This window comes from Eleutherodactylus coqui, chromosome 4 (assembly GCF_035609145.1).
Source record: "Eleutherodactylus coqui strain aEleCoq1 chromosome 4, aEleCoq1.hap1, whole genome shotgun sequence".
Lineage (NCBI taxonomy): Eukaryota > Metazoa > Chordata > Amphibia > Anura > Eleutherodactylidae > Eleutherodactylus > Eleutherodactylus coqui.
The window spans coordinates 242,468,255-242,485,632 of record NC_089840.1 but is presented as its reverse complement, the minus strand read 5'-3'; the positions used below and the strand labels follow the sequence as shown (position 1 = coordinate 242,485,632).

Genomic DNA, 17,378 nt, shown 5'->3' with positions numbered 1-17,378 from the left:
CTGGAATCGGCAGTGGACCGCACAGAAGAGCTGCGGTCCACGAAGCAAGAGGTTCCCGGCGGCCATCTTCACAGGTAAGTATAGAAGTCACCGGAGCGCGGGGATCAAGGTAAGCGCTCCGGTAAGCTGTCTGTACGTCCCTGCATCGGGGTTGTCTCGCGCCGAACGGGGGGGGGGTTGAAAAAAAAAAAAACCCGTTTCGGCGCGGGACAACCCCTTTAAGAACATTTTTGGCAATGAAATAAAGATATATTAGAAGGCCTCTCTGGAAATGCAGCTATAAATTTAGAATACAGTGGCACGGTAGCAATTATTACTCTACATATCTGGCTAAAGGTGCACTGTCACATTACATTTAGCTGCATCTTACATTGAAATGCGCAGTTGACTGCAAGAGATGCAGTATCAGACATGACTGTTTCATTGCCAAAGCTAAAGTATGACACCCAAAGCAACTAAAGTCATATTATTATAATGGAACTGCACTAGTGGCTTAACGTTTTTGGAACAATGGCCATGGAAATCATAATAACGGGTGTTAAGTCTTTACAATTCCTCCGTGGGCCATAAGTAGGAAGTCCCCTTCATCATGCTGGTGCCTTACAGAAGTCCTTCCTATTAAGCAGGCAGTTATAGACTGGTAAAATTACTTATTAGTGTCTACCCAACCATTCCACTCTGCAGTATAGAACAGGAAAATAGGGTGCCAGGACAAGGACTCTAAGTACGAGAGTCCTAAACAACTATCAAGTAAGTAGAACATCACTGGCTCTATGTCTATTTCAATTTACTTTTTAACTTGTATCTTTTCCAGGTATCAGCTGGGTTTTCTCCCAATGAGGTTCTTCCAGGATCAGATGTGTCTCTCCAGGTCCAGGCTGCTCCTGGGTCTCTCTGTGGTCTGCGGGTGGTGGATAAGAGTGTGGTACTGATGAAACCAGAGAAAGAGCTGACTGCTGATAAAGTGAGTGATATCAAACCTTTATGTTCATAAGTAGCATATACACACATATTTTCCTACTGTGGATTGTGTGCAAAAAAAAGTTTTAATACCGTCTTAGTCAGTAGAGCAATGTGTGATTGTTCTCTGTGAGAGAAACTAAGTAATCTTGTAGATATGATACCTTTTAATCGCTAACAAAAATACATGATGTTACTGCAAGCTTTCGGGAATATCTCGCCCCCTTCGTCAGGCAAATGAATGAAGCTAGTTTGGATGGCACATAATTCATAACTTGACTTGTAAAAAGGTTGCCATCCAATAGGTGGGGCTGCATCTCCTTCCATGTGCAGGTTGAAGGAGAGATAAGACACATAATAAAACTGTCCTGAGCTCAGTGGACTGATTTATGACTTATGTCTTAGCTCAGTTTGTCTGTTGTTTTACGTTTTGAGTGCAAAACAGTTTCAAATTTCTGCGTGTGAACATTTATTTTAATCAAGAGGAATGTGTTCCCCTACCCTCTGCATCTGTATGTTATAATTATGTGCCATCCAAACTAGTATCATTCATTAGCCTGACAAAGGGAGCAAGATATCCCTTGTAGCTTGCTGTAACATCATTTATTTTTGTTAGCCATTAAAAGGTACCATATCTACAAGATTACTTGGTTTCTCTCACTGAGAACAATCACACTTTGTGCGTAAAAAATACACTACATATTACAGTACAAGCCAAGTGGATGAAATTTCAAGAAATCTCATCCACATACTGTGTATGAAATCTACAGCACAAATTGACTCTGTGGAAGATTTTAGATCCACAATATTTCAATTTATACTGTGGACCTAGTGCTTATTTTACCCCTTTAAATTAGGGGTTGTATTCAGCCTTGAGACCATTTCATTCTTTGAAGCCCACCGACTTCTTGTCTTATTTTGGGACCTTTCACATGGGACGGAATTAGTCTGAGCAAACATTTCTGCTGTTGACTCTCAAAAACATGTCATCTGATTTTGTAGTGGCTTTTAGTTTGCCAGATCTCTTTCTGCCAGAATTTCCTCCAGTTTCCAAGTGCCTTTTCATGGTATAGGAAACTGTACTGACTGCTACCTTGGCTTTCTTAGCATTTTCTCTATAGGACAGACCCACACTTCCAAGGGTTATAATTGTCTGTCTATCTTCTTTGGTTACTTGCTTTTTTCTTGCCACTATGATAGTAATGTGCTCTGTCCTAAAGACCAAAACTGTCCAAATCCTGCCGTAGAGGGTGTTGTAATGTAGTCTGTTCCAACTCTGGTTATATAGAATCAGAGGGTCTGAAAGTAATCTACTAAAGTTGAGACACCTGTAGGAATAGTTTACATCCAATTTCAAACCATGATTTGCTTTCTATGCTGCAGAGCAGCTATCCTTGATGTGTTCCCTGAAATAATTATAAATTCAGACTATTTTTGTGATTTAGATTAACATTTGGTAATATTTTTATGCTTTAAACTTACTTTTGAACCATTTTACGTTATCTTCTGTACTTGAACTGTGTTCATGTAAAAAGTAGCTGGAAAAATTCAGTTGTTCTCTAAAACTTCAGACAGGCAGTATATATATTCTGCAGAAGGTGAACAAAGAATATAATAACCCCCTAAATTTCAGTGGATTTGTCACCTGAATATTCTGCCCCTATGATAGAATATTATAGGGACAGATTTCCTCTCAAACTTTTCCCCTCAAAATATCGTGCCATTTGGCTAATAGGATCGAAAATGTCAGAAAAAAGGTATCCAAAAAAAGCGCTTCACGGGATGAAGGCAAAAAACCACCGGATAGATGAAATTTTATATTATTTATTGCAACGCATTTCAGCCCGTTAAAGGGGCCTTTTTCAAGCATCAAAAACTGCTAAGCATGATGCTTCAAAAAGGCCCCTTTAACGGGCTGAAACGCGTTGCAATAAATAATATAAAATTTCATCTATCCGGTGGTTTTTTGCCTTCATCCCGTGAAGCGTTTTTTTTGGATACCTTTTTTCTGACATTTTCGATTCTTCTCTACACTGGGTTCCCTATGATTAGGGACCCCAGATATCCAAGCAGCTCTCCATCCAGGATTGGGAGGAAGGACAACCCACCATATAGGCTATCCAGGATTTGGAGGTACTAGTGAGTTATCCCACGGACTGGGATCCTCACTTAGTGCCGGGTAAGTCCCACACTTTATATTATTCATCACCTGAATTCCATTTATCACTGAAGGAGCGCTATCCTGATCCCAGTACAACTGTTATTTGGCTAATAGGAGCAATCAAGAAATACAGAAGGTTCATGAGGGAAGGCCCATCCTCATTTCCCCAATAATTGTCAACTACCTCTACAAGGGGCAGAAGAAGGTGGGAGAATTGTCATCGCTCCTATTAGCCAAATGGACAATATTTTTTATACCATTTGAGCTAATAGGAAAGCGGCCTTGTCCCTGGAATTTACTACCCACTAAGGGTAGCATAAATAGGTGACATGGTAGTAAACATATGAGGGACCCTTCAGCAAATCCCTACCATTGGGAGATGTAATATATCAGTCTAACGTGTGAGCTACTCTTTTTCATGGTAATAGATTTCATCATTAAAGGACAATGAAACAATGAGAATCATTTTTGTGAGCAAGTGCAGTTTGGGGTATCAAAGCACAGATGTATCCAAGCTTAATTTAACTCTTGCATTAAGATTTATTTTTGTGCTACAGTTTGTCTTTTCAATAGATTTTCAATTACTTTTATTGTGCTAAGATATTAATAGATTTAAATGGCTTTGGATAAGAAAGTTATTATTGTAGTCAAGGTAAGCTTGGCTACGTCTGTAACATCTAATAAGCCAAAATCTTATAGTAAATTTATAATGCAGTCATTATACTTTGTATAGTTAGTGTGATTTCAGCATAAGCAATTAAAGGTGTTTGTAGATGTTAAAAAAAGGGTCGGGAATATATTAAAATAAAAATATAGCATACTCCCCTCCCTGAATGTCTTCCACGTTTAGTGAAGGAGCCCTAATCCCTACCACTCTGAACTTGGAAATAGTTGGTCAGTCACATGACATTCATTGCTCATCACTGGCTTCAGTGGTCACATGCAGTTCATCACAGAATCACTACTAAAACCTGTGATTGGCAGAGAGGTCACATGCACAATTAATAGCATGTGACTGCCAGAGCTACTTCTGGGATCTGAGCGGAGAGGATCAGGACTCCAGTGTAGGATGGGTGGTGGGGCCATTCAATGATTTGTTTGTTTGTTTTTTTATTTTATTTTATTATAATCCCCTCTAATCGCCTTTAATTTAAAGTGGTACTATAAAATTAGGAATAATTTTATAAGAAGAAACAGCATGATATGGATATGTTAAGGTATACCCTCCAATTGTATGTTTATGCTTTGATAGGACACATTAGATAGTAGACAGTAATGTGTAAAGAGATAAATATTTTACGCAGTATGTTCCTATTCAGGATGCTGGTAATGTTCCAACTTCTTACATTGTCCTCACAATTTTTACAAGGTTTTTGACCTCTTCCCCTACTTTGATTTTGAATGGTATGATTATCGTGTTGACGAACATGAGGATACATGTCCATATAGACCTTTTTTCGACGTTCAATTTATCGCTGGTCTCCCTGGCTCAAGGACAAGAAGAAGCATGATAGGGCCTTGGTTCCCTATGGATGAGTCTGTGGATGTATACAGATTGTTCAAGGTAAAACGTAATGGAACTAACACAAAATTACCTGAAGTGTCAATATACACTGTTTGGCAGGCTGACTGTATTAAACTTCCCCATAGAAGAAGAGTAATAAGGAAGATTTATGAAACTATCTATGTATTTGTTGCCCAAAGTAATCAATCACGGCACAGCTTTCATTTAACCCTGCCGGACGTCTTCAGACATCGGAGCTGTGTACAGCCTTCAATCAGAATGTCTTCAGACGTCAGACAGTGGATTGGAAAGGGTTAAGAGCAGAAGGCAAACATTAAAGCTGTGCTGTAATTGGTTGCTATGTGCAAAAAAGACAGTTGTTTTTTTTGGGGGGAGGGGGGCAGTGAAATAATTATGAATCTACATATTTGTGCTTTTAATTCTTTAAATGTAATAGATATTTATTTCTTATTTAAGTGCCATATTGGAGACACCCACTTCCTTCCTGTATAGACGGTGCAGCAGGGACTTTATGGCAGATAAAATAATTGGGAGTTAATTGTCAAAGCACAACCCCATTCCCAGAGAAAAGGGAGTAGCAGGGGAGCTGCATACATAACCCTATCTATGTACAATACTGTGCAAAAGTTTCAGGCAGGTGTGGAAATAATGCTTTCCAAAATTAAAGCATTAATAGATTATTTTTGTCAATTAATAAAATGCCAAGTGAATGAACAAAAAAGAAATCAAAATCAAATCAATACTTGGTGTGACCACCTTTTGCCTTCAAAACAGCATCAGTTCTTCTAGGCAAACTTATACACAGTTTTTGAAGGAACTCAGCAGGGAGGTTGTTCCAAACATTTTGGAAAATTAACCACAGATCTTCTGTGGATGCAGACTTGCTTAAATCCTTCTGTCTCCTCCTTTAACTCTAGACAAACTGGATGATGAAAAGATCAGGGCTCTGTGGGGCCATATAATCACTTTCAGGACTCCTTGTTCTTCTTTGCGCTGAAGATAGTTAAAAACCTTGCCTGGATTTTTGGGGTTATTGTCCTGCTAAAGAATAAATTTGGAACCAATTAGACCCCTCCCTGATAGTATTGCATGATGGATAAGTATCTGCCTGAATTTCTCAGCATTGAAGACACTATTAGGGCTCCCACACACGTGCGTTTGCGTTTTTTGTTAACGCAATTGTCAATGGGACTTTCTAATGTTAAAAACGCAACACACCACAAAAACACAAGTTGCACTGCGTTGCGTTGTGTTTTTAACATTAGAAAGTCGCATTGACAATCACGTTAACAAAAGACGCAAACACAAGTGTGTGGGAGCCCTTAACCCATTAAGGACAAGGCATAGTAAATACACGGCGCCTGGTCCGGGGCTTAAAGCTCCACCAATAGTAAAATTACGGCGAGGATTTAGGCCTCCTGGCTCTGCAATCAATCAGAGGCAGGACGAGGTTGTCAGGGGTTATCAGCTGTTAGTGACAGCTGATAACCCGGAGGAGAAGGCAGAAGGGGCTTTTAACCATTTCTGCTTCTTATTTCCCTGAGTACACAGTGCTCAATGAGCACTGTGTACTCGAAAGTGGAAGTGTAACGTCCACTGTGGGAGGCGGGGGTCATGTGACCGCCGGGATTCCCTGCTATAGCAGAGCTGCAGGGTCGTACTAGCTCTGCCAGTGACTAATCTCACTACAGGGGTTGTTTTCCCCCATAACTGGGGCTCCTATGGATGCCCCAGCTACAGTGGAAAAATATCAAATAAAAAAACCAAAAAAACATGTGAATGTCCCCCAGAGGTCTTACATGATGTCATGGGGCACATAGATAGACATAATTACATACATCAAGCTTGGAAGAGTATGTTCGCTCAACTCTATTGTTGATCAAACAATGGCCGAGAACTCATCCCAGTGATGCTTACTCTAGTGCTGTTACATAGGAGCGAATATTGCTTACAGTGCTGCCGGAATGGAGGTGAAGTGGTCTCTGAGCGTTGTCTCGCTTGCTTCCATTCACAGTATCTATTCATTCAAAAGTGCTGTTTACACTGAATGACACGTTGTTCAGTTTTCTGCATGCGAAAACTGAATGACTGAATGATCTTCGTTCAGTTGCTGCATTCGTTTACAAGGGGAATTATCTTCAGACTCCCAGACGAATCTGAACGGTTCTGAACGATGACATCCCTTATAAAAGGTGACAGTAGCATCTTTACTTATACCGGCACTATACACATGTACAGCGAAAAAACATGCAAATGTATCTGCAAATGTAACACTGCATTTCCTCATAGGCCCTGCGTTTAAAAATAGTAACAAATACAAATATTAAGAAGCCTCTGATATGTTCAGAATTATTACGTCCAATGACTTTCGGAATTGCAGGGGGTATGAGTCAATCTGGTAAGTTACTTATTGTAATCATTTTATATAAAGTCTACAGAATATAACGAGATAAGAAACCACTTTTGTTGTCGGTACCATATATTTATTTTGACTGATCAGTCTGTAAATCTAATATACTTAATCATCATTTCCAAAATTTCCATTTGCTGGCGGTGAAAGGCGCCACTCTTGCCTTTATTAGATGCTGCATACCCATCCAGGCCTAGTCCTGCTCGCACATGCAGTTTGTTACAATGTATCACTTTACATAGTACAAATTATATTTTTAAAGGGCCAGTCCGGTGATTCTTTAAATTCATTTATGTAGCTATCTCCGCAGTACATATTGGGATGTTGTGTTTAGCCTCTGTTCAGGGTTTCTGTCTGAACGGCAATACAATTGACATGTCACTGATTTGAATTCTGCGCCGCATGTCAGTTTCCGCATGGCTTGTCTGCAGCGAATTATTGGCAGCGTGTCAATGAGATTTTTTTGCAAATCTCATCCACTTTGCTGCTTAGTCTCGGGTTTAAAAATGCATGCAGAATTTTCATTTGGAAAGTCTGCACAGAAATTCTGCAGCAATTCTGCTCCGTGTGAACCCAGCCTGAAAGTGACCAGAAAGGTTGCACACTCCTACAGTTGGCCCTAGGTTCAGCTGTGTGCAGTTTTTGCCCAGCTACCATCTGGATGGAAGCTGGGAGAGGTCAGTGGAAAGCAAAGTGATATCAGCTCTCTGAGCAGGGCAGGGATCCAGGGGAAGATTCAGCCCTATCTTCTTAAAGCCGCAATCCCAAATAAGATTTTTCACCCTTTTTAGGCTAGTTTCTCATGGACGAGGGCAATATTCACTTGATTCACACACGTTCCACCATATGAAAGCCCCATGGATGCGCAGTGTGTTTGTTAAAACAGCATCGTATCACAGCGGGGAATCACTTCATCCCACTGAAAGCAATGGGAGGCCTCAACGATCCTCTGTGACAGTAGTGGAACAGGATTCCTTCATCCCCACAGATAATCCCTTCAACCTAGTCGCGGCTGAAGGGATTCCCGGAGGGATGAAGGAATCCCCTGCTGCAGCTGTCATAGAAGATCACGGAGTTCTTGCATTGCTTTCAATGGGCGATATCGCAGCCAGATAGAACATGCTGCGATGTGTTTTTCGCCTAGCATCACATCGCTCTTCAAATGAATGGGGTTAATATTTGTCCTAGATTTGTGCAACACACAAGTCTCGCACGATTTTATCACCCATGTGAAACCGGCCTTACAGTGCTTTTGCTATATGTTGTTCAATAGAATGTAGTATAGGAAGTGAGTTTTAGTAATTTTTCTTTTTTTTTTTTTTTTTTTTTTATCTTCGTGTGTAAGGTGGTTTCCCTTCTGCACCTGCTGAATTTCCTAGGGTAGGATTCGCCCCAACATTAGAGGCATCAGAGGTGGCAAATTCACCATTACCAGAGTCACAGAAAAGTGAAAAAGTAAGAACATATTTCCCTGAGACCTGGATTTGGGAGCTTGTTGCTCTTGGGTAAGTTGTGTACTGAAGACTACATAAGCATGTACTATTAGGAAATTTACCAGACTGTCATAGGACAGGTAAACCACATACACATGCATTAATTTGCACCTTCCTTGTAATTTTCTTTATTGTCATCACTGGCCATCATTAAAGGGGCTATCCAGTATTAGAAAAATATTGTCCACAGATTGTATATGGAATTGTAGCTCTGCTCCATTCACTTCAACTGTATTCCAAAATGTCAATGTACATGATTACAGGGGCGTAACTATAGGGGATGCAGAGGAGCCTTAGGGAATGCAGAGGAGCCTTAGGGAGCCTATCAGGCTTCTCTTCTCCATTTAGGGAGCCCAGTACTATGAATAAAGCATTATAGTTGAGGGCCCTGTTACAGATTTTGCAGCGGGGCCCAGAAAGCTTCCCGTTATACCTCTGACATGATATATTAATTTTTGCAACAATAATTTAACATACCCTCACCAAGGAACAAGCTTTGGATGGCTGCAACATCACAGTTATACTTTGTCATAGCACTCATATTCCCTCAGGCTAACGTCACACGCGCTCGCCAACATGAGCTATTCCCGTGGATGAGAGGTGTTTTTATATCAAAACCGCCTTGCATTACTACAGGGAAGTAGCGATCCTGTCGGCCGCGGTGGAGGATTGCAGAGTTTCTGCCATTGTTTTCAATGGGTAAATCTCGCACCGCATTGCACTGCATGTACTTAGAATGGGGTGCGATGCTGCCGCCGGCCCCATTGAGGAAAATGGGGGATGTAAGGGCACGCGCTTAAATAGGATGTGCCGCGATTTGCTCCCCACATCACGGTGCAATGCACTGCGGGAAGAGAGCGCTCATATGTATGACCCCATTCAAAAGAATAGGGTTCATATTTGTGTTAGATTTGTGTATCTCGCAACGCACAAATTGTGCGCGATTTTCTCCGCCGTGTGAAAACAGCCCTAATGTCTAATACCACTGTATGTAGCTTATAGAGGAAGACATTTTCCATTTATAGCTGTAGAAATATTCTATACTTCCTAATCGGGATGGCAAAATTTCTCCCAGACTTAACATAATCTATTGCTTTTTACAGTGACATCACCAAACAAAGAATAAACATAAAAATCTTAGTGGACTTCTTTCATATAATTAGCGAAGTTACCTTGAATGAGCAATCCACTGAGGTGTTTTCCTCAGGTATAATAGAGGCTGTAATGTATAACATGGCTTGTCCTGTTATATGATGGGCAAGTATCCGCTCTGATATCTCTGAACTGTTCTCCCTTTGGGTCCCTTGCACCATCACCATTCACGTATGGTAGATTTGTATGGAGCCCAAGCCCGCTCCATATGCAGCAGGTGCTGGCTGTAAAGCAAATGAAACCTGGTTATATTGGCAGAATCTATTTGCATACTGCAGTTATTACTAAGGGCTTAGTCACACAGGCGCATCGGCGCCCGTGTTGCTGCAGGAAGAAGACGGGCGCACTTCAGGATGGACGTCTCTCTGCAGCGCTGGAAGAAAGAACATGTGACCAGCTTCATTGCCGGTCATGTGTTCTTTCTTCGGCGCTGCAGAGAGACGTCCGTCCTGAAGTGCGCCCGTCTTCTTCCTGCAGTAAGGGCTCAGTCACACGGGCGCATCGGGGATGCGCCCATGTGACTAAGCCCCAACTGTGGCATTTAATTGGCTTGACATAAGGATGGGGCTCCCTGTGTCCCTCAAATATCCCCTCCCTACTACAGGATTGCAGAGTTACTTACGGTTTCCATGACAGACTGGGGACTTGTGAAGGCTCCCAGACCCACCATGGATCTATTTCTATAGAGCCCTGCACAGTAAAAGAACAATAAACTGCAATACTGAAGTATTGCAGTATATTCTGCAAGTGATTAAATGATTGCAAGTTCAGGTCATCTATAGAAACTAAGAAAAAAGGTAAAAATAAGTCATATGTATATAGATTAAAATTAAGCTTTTCTCGTCTTACAGTAAAAGAAAAAAAAAACATTTGGTATCTCCATGTTCATAAAAGTGCATTATTTATCCCACATGATGAATGCCATCAGAAAAAAATATACAATGCCAGAATTGCACTTTCTTTGTCCAAAAAAACAAAAGAGAAAGCAATCAAAATGTCGTACGTACCCCAAAATGGTACCAGTAGAAACTACATCTCTCTTAACCAAAAAACAAGTCAACACAGCCATCAGCAGAAAAATAAAAAAATCATGGGGGTCAGAATATTGCGAAAGAAAGTAATTTTTTAAGGTATTTATTTTGTAAGATAGTATTACAGCAAAAAGCTATATACAATAGTATTGCCGTAATTGTATTGACCCACAGAATAAAGCTAACATGTCATTTTTAATACATTTACCCTTTAAACATCCCCACATAGTGCAATTGTGTTCTTTTCCAGTTCCTTCCCTGAAATGTTTAAAAGCTTTTTAACACCTTGCAGGGAGGTACTTAGTGCAACAGGACGTACAGTTAACACCCTGAAGATAGCGTGAGATCAGAAGAGATCCTGCACTATCCGGCAGTGGGAGCTGACTGTGACTGATAGCCAACCTCCGCCTGAAACAGCAGGGTTGCATCGGAAGAGCAAACCCCGCTGTTAACCCCTTCCCTGCCGCAATCTATGTAGAATGTAGATTGTTGCATGTAAAGGGTTCACAGAGGGAGCGCGCTCCCTCTGTGACATAATCGGACTCTCGCGATATAATCGTCGAGAGCACAATGGGTTGCCATGGCAACAGGATGCCAGATACCGGCATCCTGCTTTGCCAGTGCAAGTGATCGCTAATACAAGTGATAAGGCATTGCAGGACAGAAGTACTACAGAAGGCTGTAGCACCGGCTCCATTGAATTCAATGGGAGAACATTGTGCTCCTGTGCCACAGCTGTCACAGCTGTGCCAGAGGATCGTAATCTTCACTATATGTTCTCAATAGGGTCAGCACTGCTGCCGCTGGCCCCATTGAGCACAGGGTGAAAAAAACAAAAAGACGGATGCTGCAGTTACCTGCATTTTAAACTCACTGCCTTATATTTATAGCTGCGCATTTTTGTGCGCAGGTAAATATTGGGCATCTGACCGCTGGCATTGAAAAGCATTGGTTCTATATAGATGCAGATCGCAAGCGCAGGTAACATATGCACACAAAAATGCCTGTGTGACTGAGCCCTCATTCTGCAAAAAACAAGCCCTCATATGGCTATGCTGACAAAAAAGTTAGACATTTTTCAAAAAACTAAAAACCAAAACTGCCATTTTCTTCAAGACAAATTTCACATGTGGGAGTGTGATATCGGGCTGTGAAACTCGGGCTGATATCACGCTTGCCAATGTGTGATGTCCCTGCAGATGTGATGTGTTTTTCAGGGAAGTAGAGATCCTCCGGTGTGGCTGATAGCTGCACCAAAGGATTGGCAAGTGTTTCCATTGTTTCCAAAGTGAAACCTCGCAATCCTCTCAGGCCTCGGTCAGACGGGCGTTTTTTTGCGCGATTTGCGCATGCGTTCGGCGATTTTATAGAACCATTGCTTTGCAATGGTATCGGACACATGAGCGCTTTTTATGCGCTTGTCAGATTAATTATAGAACAGAAATCGCAGATCGAACCTATCTGCGATTCCTGTTCTTCTCCATATGCGCTCAATGGGGCCGGTGGCAGCAGCGCCGACCCCATTGAGAACATATACTAGACAAATCATTCTCCTCTGCCACAGCTTGGTCCCTGCGCTGTGCCAATCAGAGGCAGCACTCACTCACCCATTCATGAATGGGTGAGTGAGAGCTGCCTCTGATTGGTGAGGGCTGTAACCAATCAGAGGCAGCTCATTCAGCAGGCGGGGATTTTAAATCCCCGGCTGCTGAATACTACTCACAGCAGTTCAGGAGAACTGCCGGCCGGCCGCGGCTGAACTCCGTCTGCCGGGACAAGGTGCGTATATATATTTTTTAAATTTTTTACACAGTTTTGGATGATTTTCAGGGAAGGGCTTATATTTTTAAGCCCTTCCCGAAAATTCATCCTGAGATCGCCCGCTGCCCATTGCTTTCAATGGAGCCGGCTGTATTGCCAGCTCCATTGAATTCAATGCGCTGGACAGCGCTGCACTGCTCAGGCCCGTTTCTAATGAAACGCGGCTACGAGCAGATTTTTCGGGCGATTTTTCGGCCCCGGTCATGCGATTTGCGGATGCGCATCCGTCATGCGATCCGCAAATCGCGGCAAAAACCGCCTGTGTGACCAAGGCCTCACATGTACCTCGCCCACTGTGTGATGCTTTTGCCAGCCCCATTGAAAATAATGGGTGAGGAGTTCCAAGTGAATGCCCAAACATAGGACATGCCACAATTCTTTCTGGCACCACGATACGATGCGGGAAAAATTGCTCTTGTATATTACCCCATTTAAAAGAATAGGGTTCATATTCATATGAGATTCGTGAGTCTTACAACACACAAATCTCCCATGATTTTCTCAGTCCGTCTGAAAGTGGCCTAAGTGCTTAATTTCCTTTTTTTTCTTACCAGTGAAAATTTGGTTCAGCCCATCAATCATGTCCCTGAGATTCATTACCTCTGCCAGATTTTCCTCACTTCTAAATTTATATTGGGGAGAAATACTGTACCAATCTTTACATGATGTACCTGCAGGACATTACTGAGCTAAGCTGAGTATTAAAAGGAAATGTGTTATCAAGGCGAACCCTCCTCTAAAAGCAGGCAACCCTCTGTAAACCATGCACTGTAGATTTAAAGATAATGCATTTTGCCTACACTGATACACTGTAGCAAACTATCAATGCAGGAGAGATTATATGTGTTTAGCTCACAGAGGATTGCCTAGTCTGGATACTATGTTGCAAACTCTGTATTTGGTCTGTACAGCTTTATATCCTCTAGATTGATGGAGATTTGATTTCTGGAACCCTCACTGATTCCAAGAATGAAGGTGTAAAAGCTAATTCTGATGCTTCTCTGCACAGCACGGGTCTCTTCTTTGGGACTTGTCCACACTCAAGCGATTTCCACGTCCATATTTGTAACGGACAGACACAGACAACACACTGACCCATTACAGTCAATGCGCCTATACAGACAAGTACTTTACTCCATGGACTGTATAAAAAAAATTGTAGCATGCCCTATTCTGGTTCAGCTTCTCGAAAGACAGTCACTCATTCAAGTCAGCGTGTATGGAGGATATACATATGCACTCCATTTTTCACTGATCATTGGTAAGCAATTCTGGAAAAAACATTGGGCCTTCTCCAGTTTTTCTTTTTTGTATGCAAAAAAAAAAACAAAACGGATGACACATGGATCACACACAGACACAAAAACACTGCACACGCAGTGCATACAAATGTTACACTGACATATACACACACATTAAAATCAGTTCATTTTTCACTTAGCAAATTCGGACACACTCTTATAAATAAGGCCTAATGAGGACCCCTACTGACCACTTCTGATAAGAAAATCCCTTTAAATGAATTGCTAAAATATGACCTGAAAACAAATTTCTTTTTTTTTTCTATCCAGAGAATCAGGCAGAAGTGAAATCCATCATAAGGCTCCGGATACCATCACTGACTGGAATGCAGGAGCCATATGTATGGGACCCAGTGGATTTGGCCTTTCTCCTTCATCATCACTTAAAGTTTTTCAGCCCTTCTTTGTGGACCTTACCCTCCCATATTCTGTTGTCAGAGGAGAGTCATTTACTCTTAAAGCTTCAGTCTTTAACTACCTGAAGCAATGTATAAAGGTATAACCTGTTCTCTTAAAGCGCAAGCGTTAATTATCGTATAATGAGTAATGACCAATAAAGAGTGTTGGACTGGTGTATCTGGGGCTCACCAAATTCTTCTACTCTAACCGTATGCAACAATGTTCTTTTTAATTATAATTGTTTATGTCCTAACCCAAAAGGAAAACCTTATGCACCTGATTTATGGGCCACCATAGGGTGTTCTGGTCCTCTAGTGAGCCAGTACAATAGTAATAAATAAAACTACATAATATTGGGCCATATTTGGCATGTCTCTTGGCCACCTTTACATATTATGAAACCAATGTTGGACTGAGATATTTGGGACTCGTCAAAAAAAATTATTCTCTTAAGTTTTCCAACACTTCTTTTTTGATCTTATCCTCCCATATTCTGTTTTCAGAGGAGAGTAATTTCTCCTCAAAGCTTCAGTCTTTAGCAACCTGAGGGCTCAGTCCCATGGGCGCCGATCCGCCCGTGTTTCTGCATGATAAGACGGCCGCACAGCGTGCAGCCGACTCTCTGCATAACCTGCTCCATTGCCAGCCATGTGTTCTTTCTTCTGGCGGTGCGGAGAGTTGTCCGCACCTGCAGTGCAGCGGTCTTAATCGTGCAGAAACACAGGCGGATTTGCGCCCGTGTGACTAAGCCCTGAAGCAGTATATGCTTGAACAATGTGACAATTTATGAAGTTCTCTAAAAGTGCAAGGGTGAGGCATGCCAAAGACTGTTCCTCAGCTAATTCTGAGGAAGAACGTTCTGCTTCAACTGAATAAAACACGTTTTCATTTAGAGAAATGTTAACTAGAAACTAGCTCTTCTGCAGTCGCTCCCACACTGGGTGGAAACTACCACATATGCACAGAAAAAGGGAGAAGGTCCAGCATTGGGTTAAACAATCTAGACAGACATGAAGGAACAGAGGCATGTGCCTCTCTGCTCCAACTGAATGAAACAAGTTTTCGTTTAGTTTTAATGATATATTATTTGTGACGTAACCTCCAAAAAGGTGATAGGTCTCAGCAACTTTATGTACTGATTTAGGATGGTTCTGGTGCTCTGCTGGGCCATTCTAACTTTCATAAAAGCACTTCCTGTCCTTCGTATTGGACCAATAATTGGCTTGTTTTTTGGCCACCTTAACATATTATGAGGTCCTTCTGAAAAATGTTGATATTTAAAAAGAAGGTTGATGAACCCCAGCTATTAAAGCTCCTTATCTACCCTATTATGGCTGCCTCATTAGAGTGTATTTTGCTTGTCCAGTCCCAACCTGCCTAAGAAGAAATCTGTTGAAACTAAAAAACATCAGGTCTATAGATTTTACATGTGTAGTAAATGCTGATTTATTTGGTTAGACCATTTATAGTGTTTTTACCATTATTAAACCCTTATTTGCCAGGTGCAAACCACCCTGAAGACTACTGATGAGTTAGAAGAGCAACAGTGTGCTAACTGTCAATATACCAGTTGCATTTGTGCAGATGAGAGCAAGATCTTCTACTGGAACCTGAAGGCGTCCAAACTAGGTATGATGGGGCCTGGGAGTCTGTACTTGTTAAAAGGTCTCATGAGTGTATTACAGATGTATTAAAGAACATTCTATGGCTGCAACACCTTTTCTTCTTGCTTGTACTGAACCAAACATAGATCACCACATAATTTGCTATCTCGATCCCTCTCCAGGAGATGTAAATATAACTGTGAAGACAGAGGCTCTGGACACACAAGAATTTTGTGAAAATGAAATACCTGTTGTTCCTAAGCAAGGCAGAACCGACACCATTATAAAGACGTTACTTGTACAGGTGAGGCTGCAAAATTGGATTCCAAAAAATGGCTTTAAAATAATTCTACCTCTATTATCCATGAAAGCTAGGTTTTCCTTCACCTGTGGTCAATGCTAAGTTCATTTGGCATCTATTTTTATAGCCTTGAGGCTTTATTCACATGGGCGCTACGATTTTCGGTTGCCTGCATCATGGCCAAAAATTGCATGAACGAGAGGCAGCCACGACCTGGTCGCAGCTGCCTCTCCCGTTTTCACACCCATTCAGATAGCCAGGCTGCGGCATACATACACTGCAGCCCGGAATACCGTTGGCCGGGGGATGAGCGTTCAGCTTTGCTAAACTCCCTCACCCTCTCCACCACTTGTCGGCTGCTGGCAAAGGGAGAGGGCGGGAGCTTAGCAGAGGTAGTATGCTAAACTCCCTCCAGCTCTCCGCCCCCTGCCGGCAAGGGGAGGGGGCGGGACGGGGTCGGAGGTTAGCAGAGCTAGGCATGCTAAACTCCCTATCCCTCACTCCCCCTCTGTCTACCACTGGCTTCCTTTGGTAATCATGGCCAAAAGATAGGACAAAAGCAGCCCCCGGAGTGCGCACCGAATGCACCATTTTTTCCAGACGGACCATTTTACGCTCTGCAAAATCGCCAATCTGAATGAATGCATTGGAATCCAATGCTTCAAATGGTCGCAATATTCAGATGGCAATTTATCGCGGCAAAATCGCTGCAATAAACGCTCGCGTGAATAAGGCCTAAAGCAGAATGGCTTATTTGTACTACTTCTACTCCAGCCTAACATATTACCAAACAGAAAATATATCGTAATCTAAAAGTAGTAGTATAGTTAATATATATTCAATAAATACCCCAGATATTAGTTTAAACTTAAAACACACACACAAGGACATAAAAAATGCCAATAATAGTATTGCTAACAATACTTTTATACAGCACTAAGACATTCCAAAGTAATTTACAACCAGTTGCTATATTTTTGAATGTGGACCAATATCTATCATAAGACAGTAAGGCTATGCTCAGATGCGGAAGATTTGTTGTGAATTTCCATGTGTGCAAAATTGAATTACAGATTTAAAAACATAGTGAAAGTCGGCAACAAAGCCCAAAGCCAGACACATTTTTTAGCAAAATCCACATTCGACACATACAGGTTTTACTGTGGTTTTGCTTTAGAATTGAGGCTAAATCTACAGCAGAAAGTATTTGCTACCTGCGA

At 41.7% G+C, this 17,378-nt stretch overlaps 1 protein-coding gene across 2 annotated transcripts in view; it reads left to right on the top strand.

Moving 5' to 3' along the window:
- Positions 1-17,378, top strand: part of LOC136626155 (alpha-2-macroglobulin-like) — a 305,765-nt gene that overhangs the window by 246,369 nt on the left and 42,018 nt on the right. For both annotated transcript variants that reach the window (XM_066600959.1, XM_066600960.1), the window contains exons 15-21: positions 815-964; positions 4,491-4,685; positions 6,936-7,044; positions 8,402-8,561; positions 14,125-14,350; positions 15,756-15,882; positions 16,040-16,161. In XM_066600959.1, coding sequence (XP_066457056.1) covers positions 815-964; positions 4,491-4,685; positions 6,936-7,044; positions 8,402-8,561; positions 14,125-14,350; positions 15,756-15,882; positions 16,040-16,161 — 1,089 coding nt within the window. The remainder of the gene's footprint in view (positions 1-814; positions 965-4,490; positions 4,686-6,935; positions 7,045-8,401; positions 8,562-14,124; positions 14,351-15,755; positions 15,883-16,039; positions 16,162-17,378) is intronic.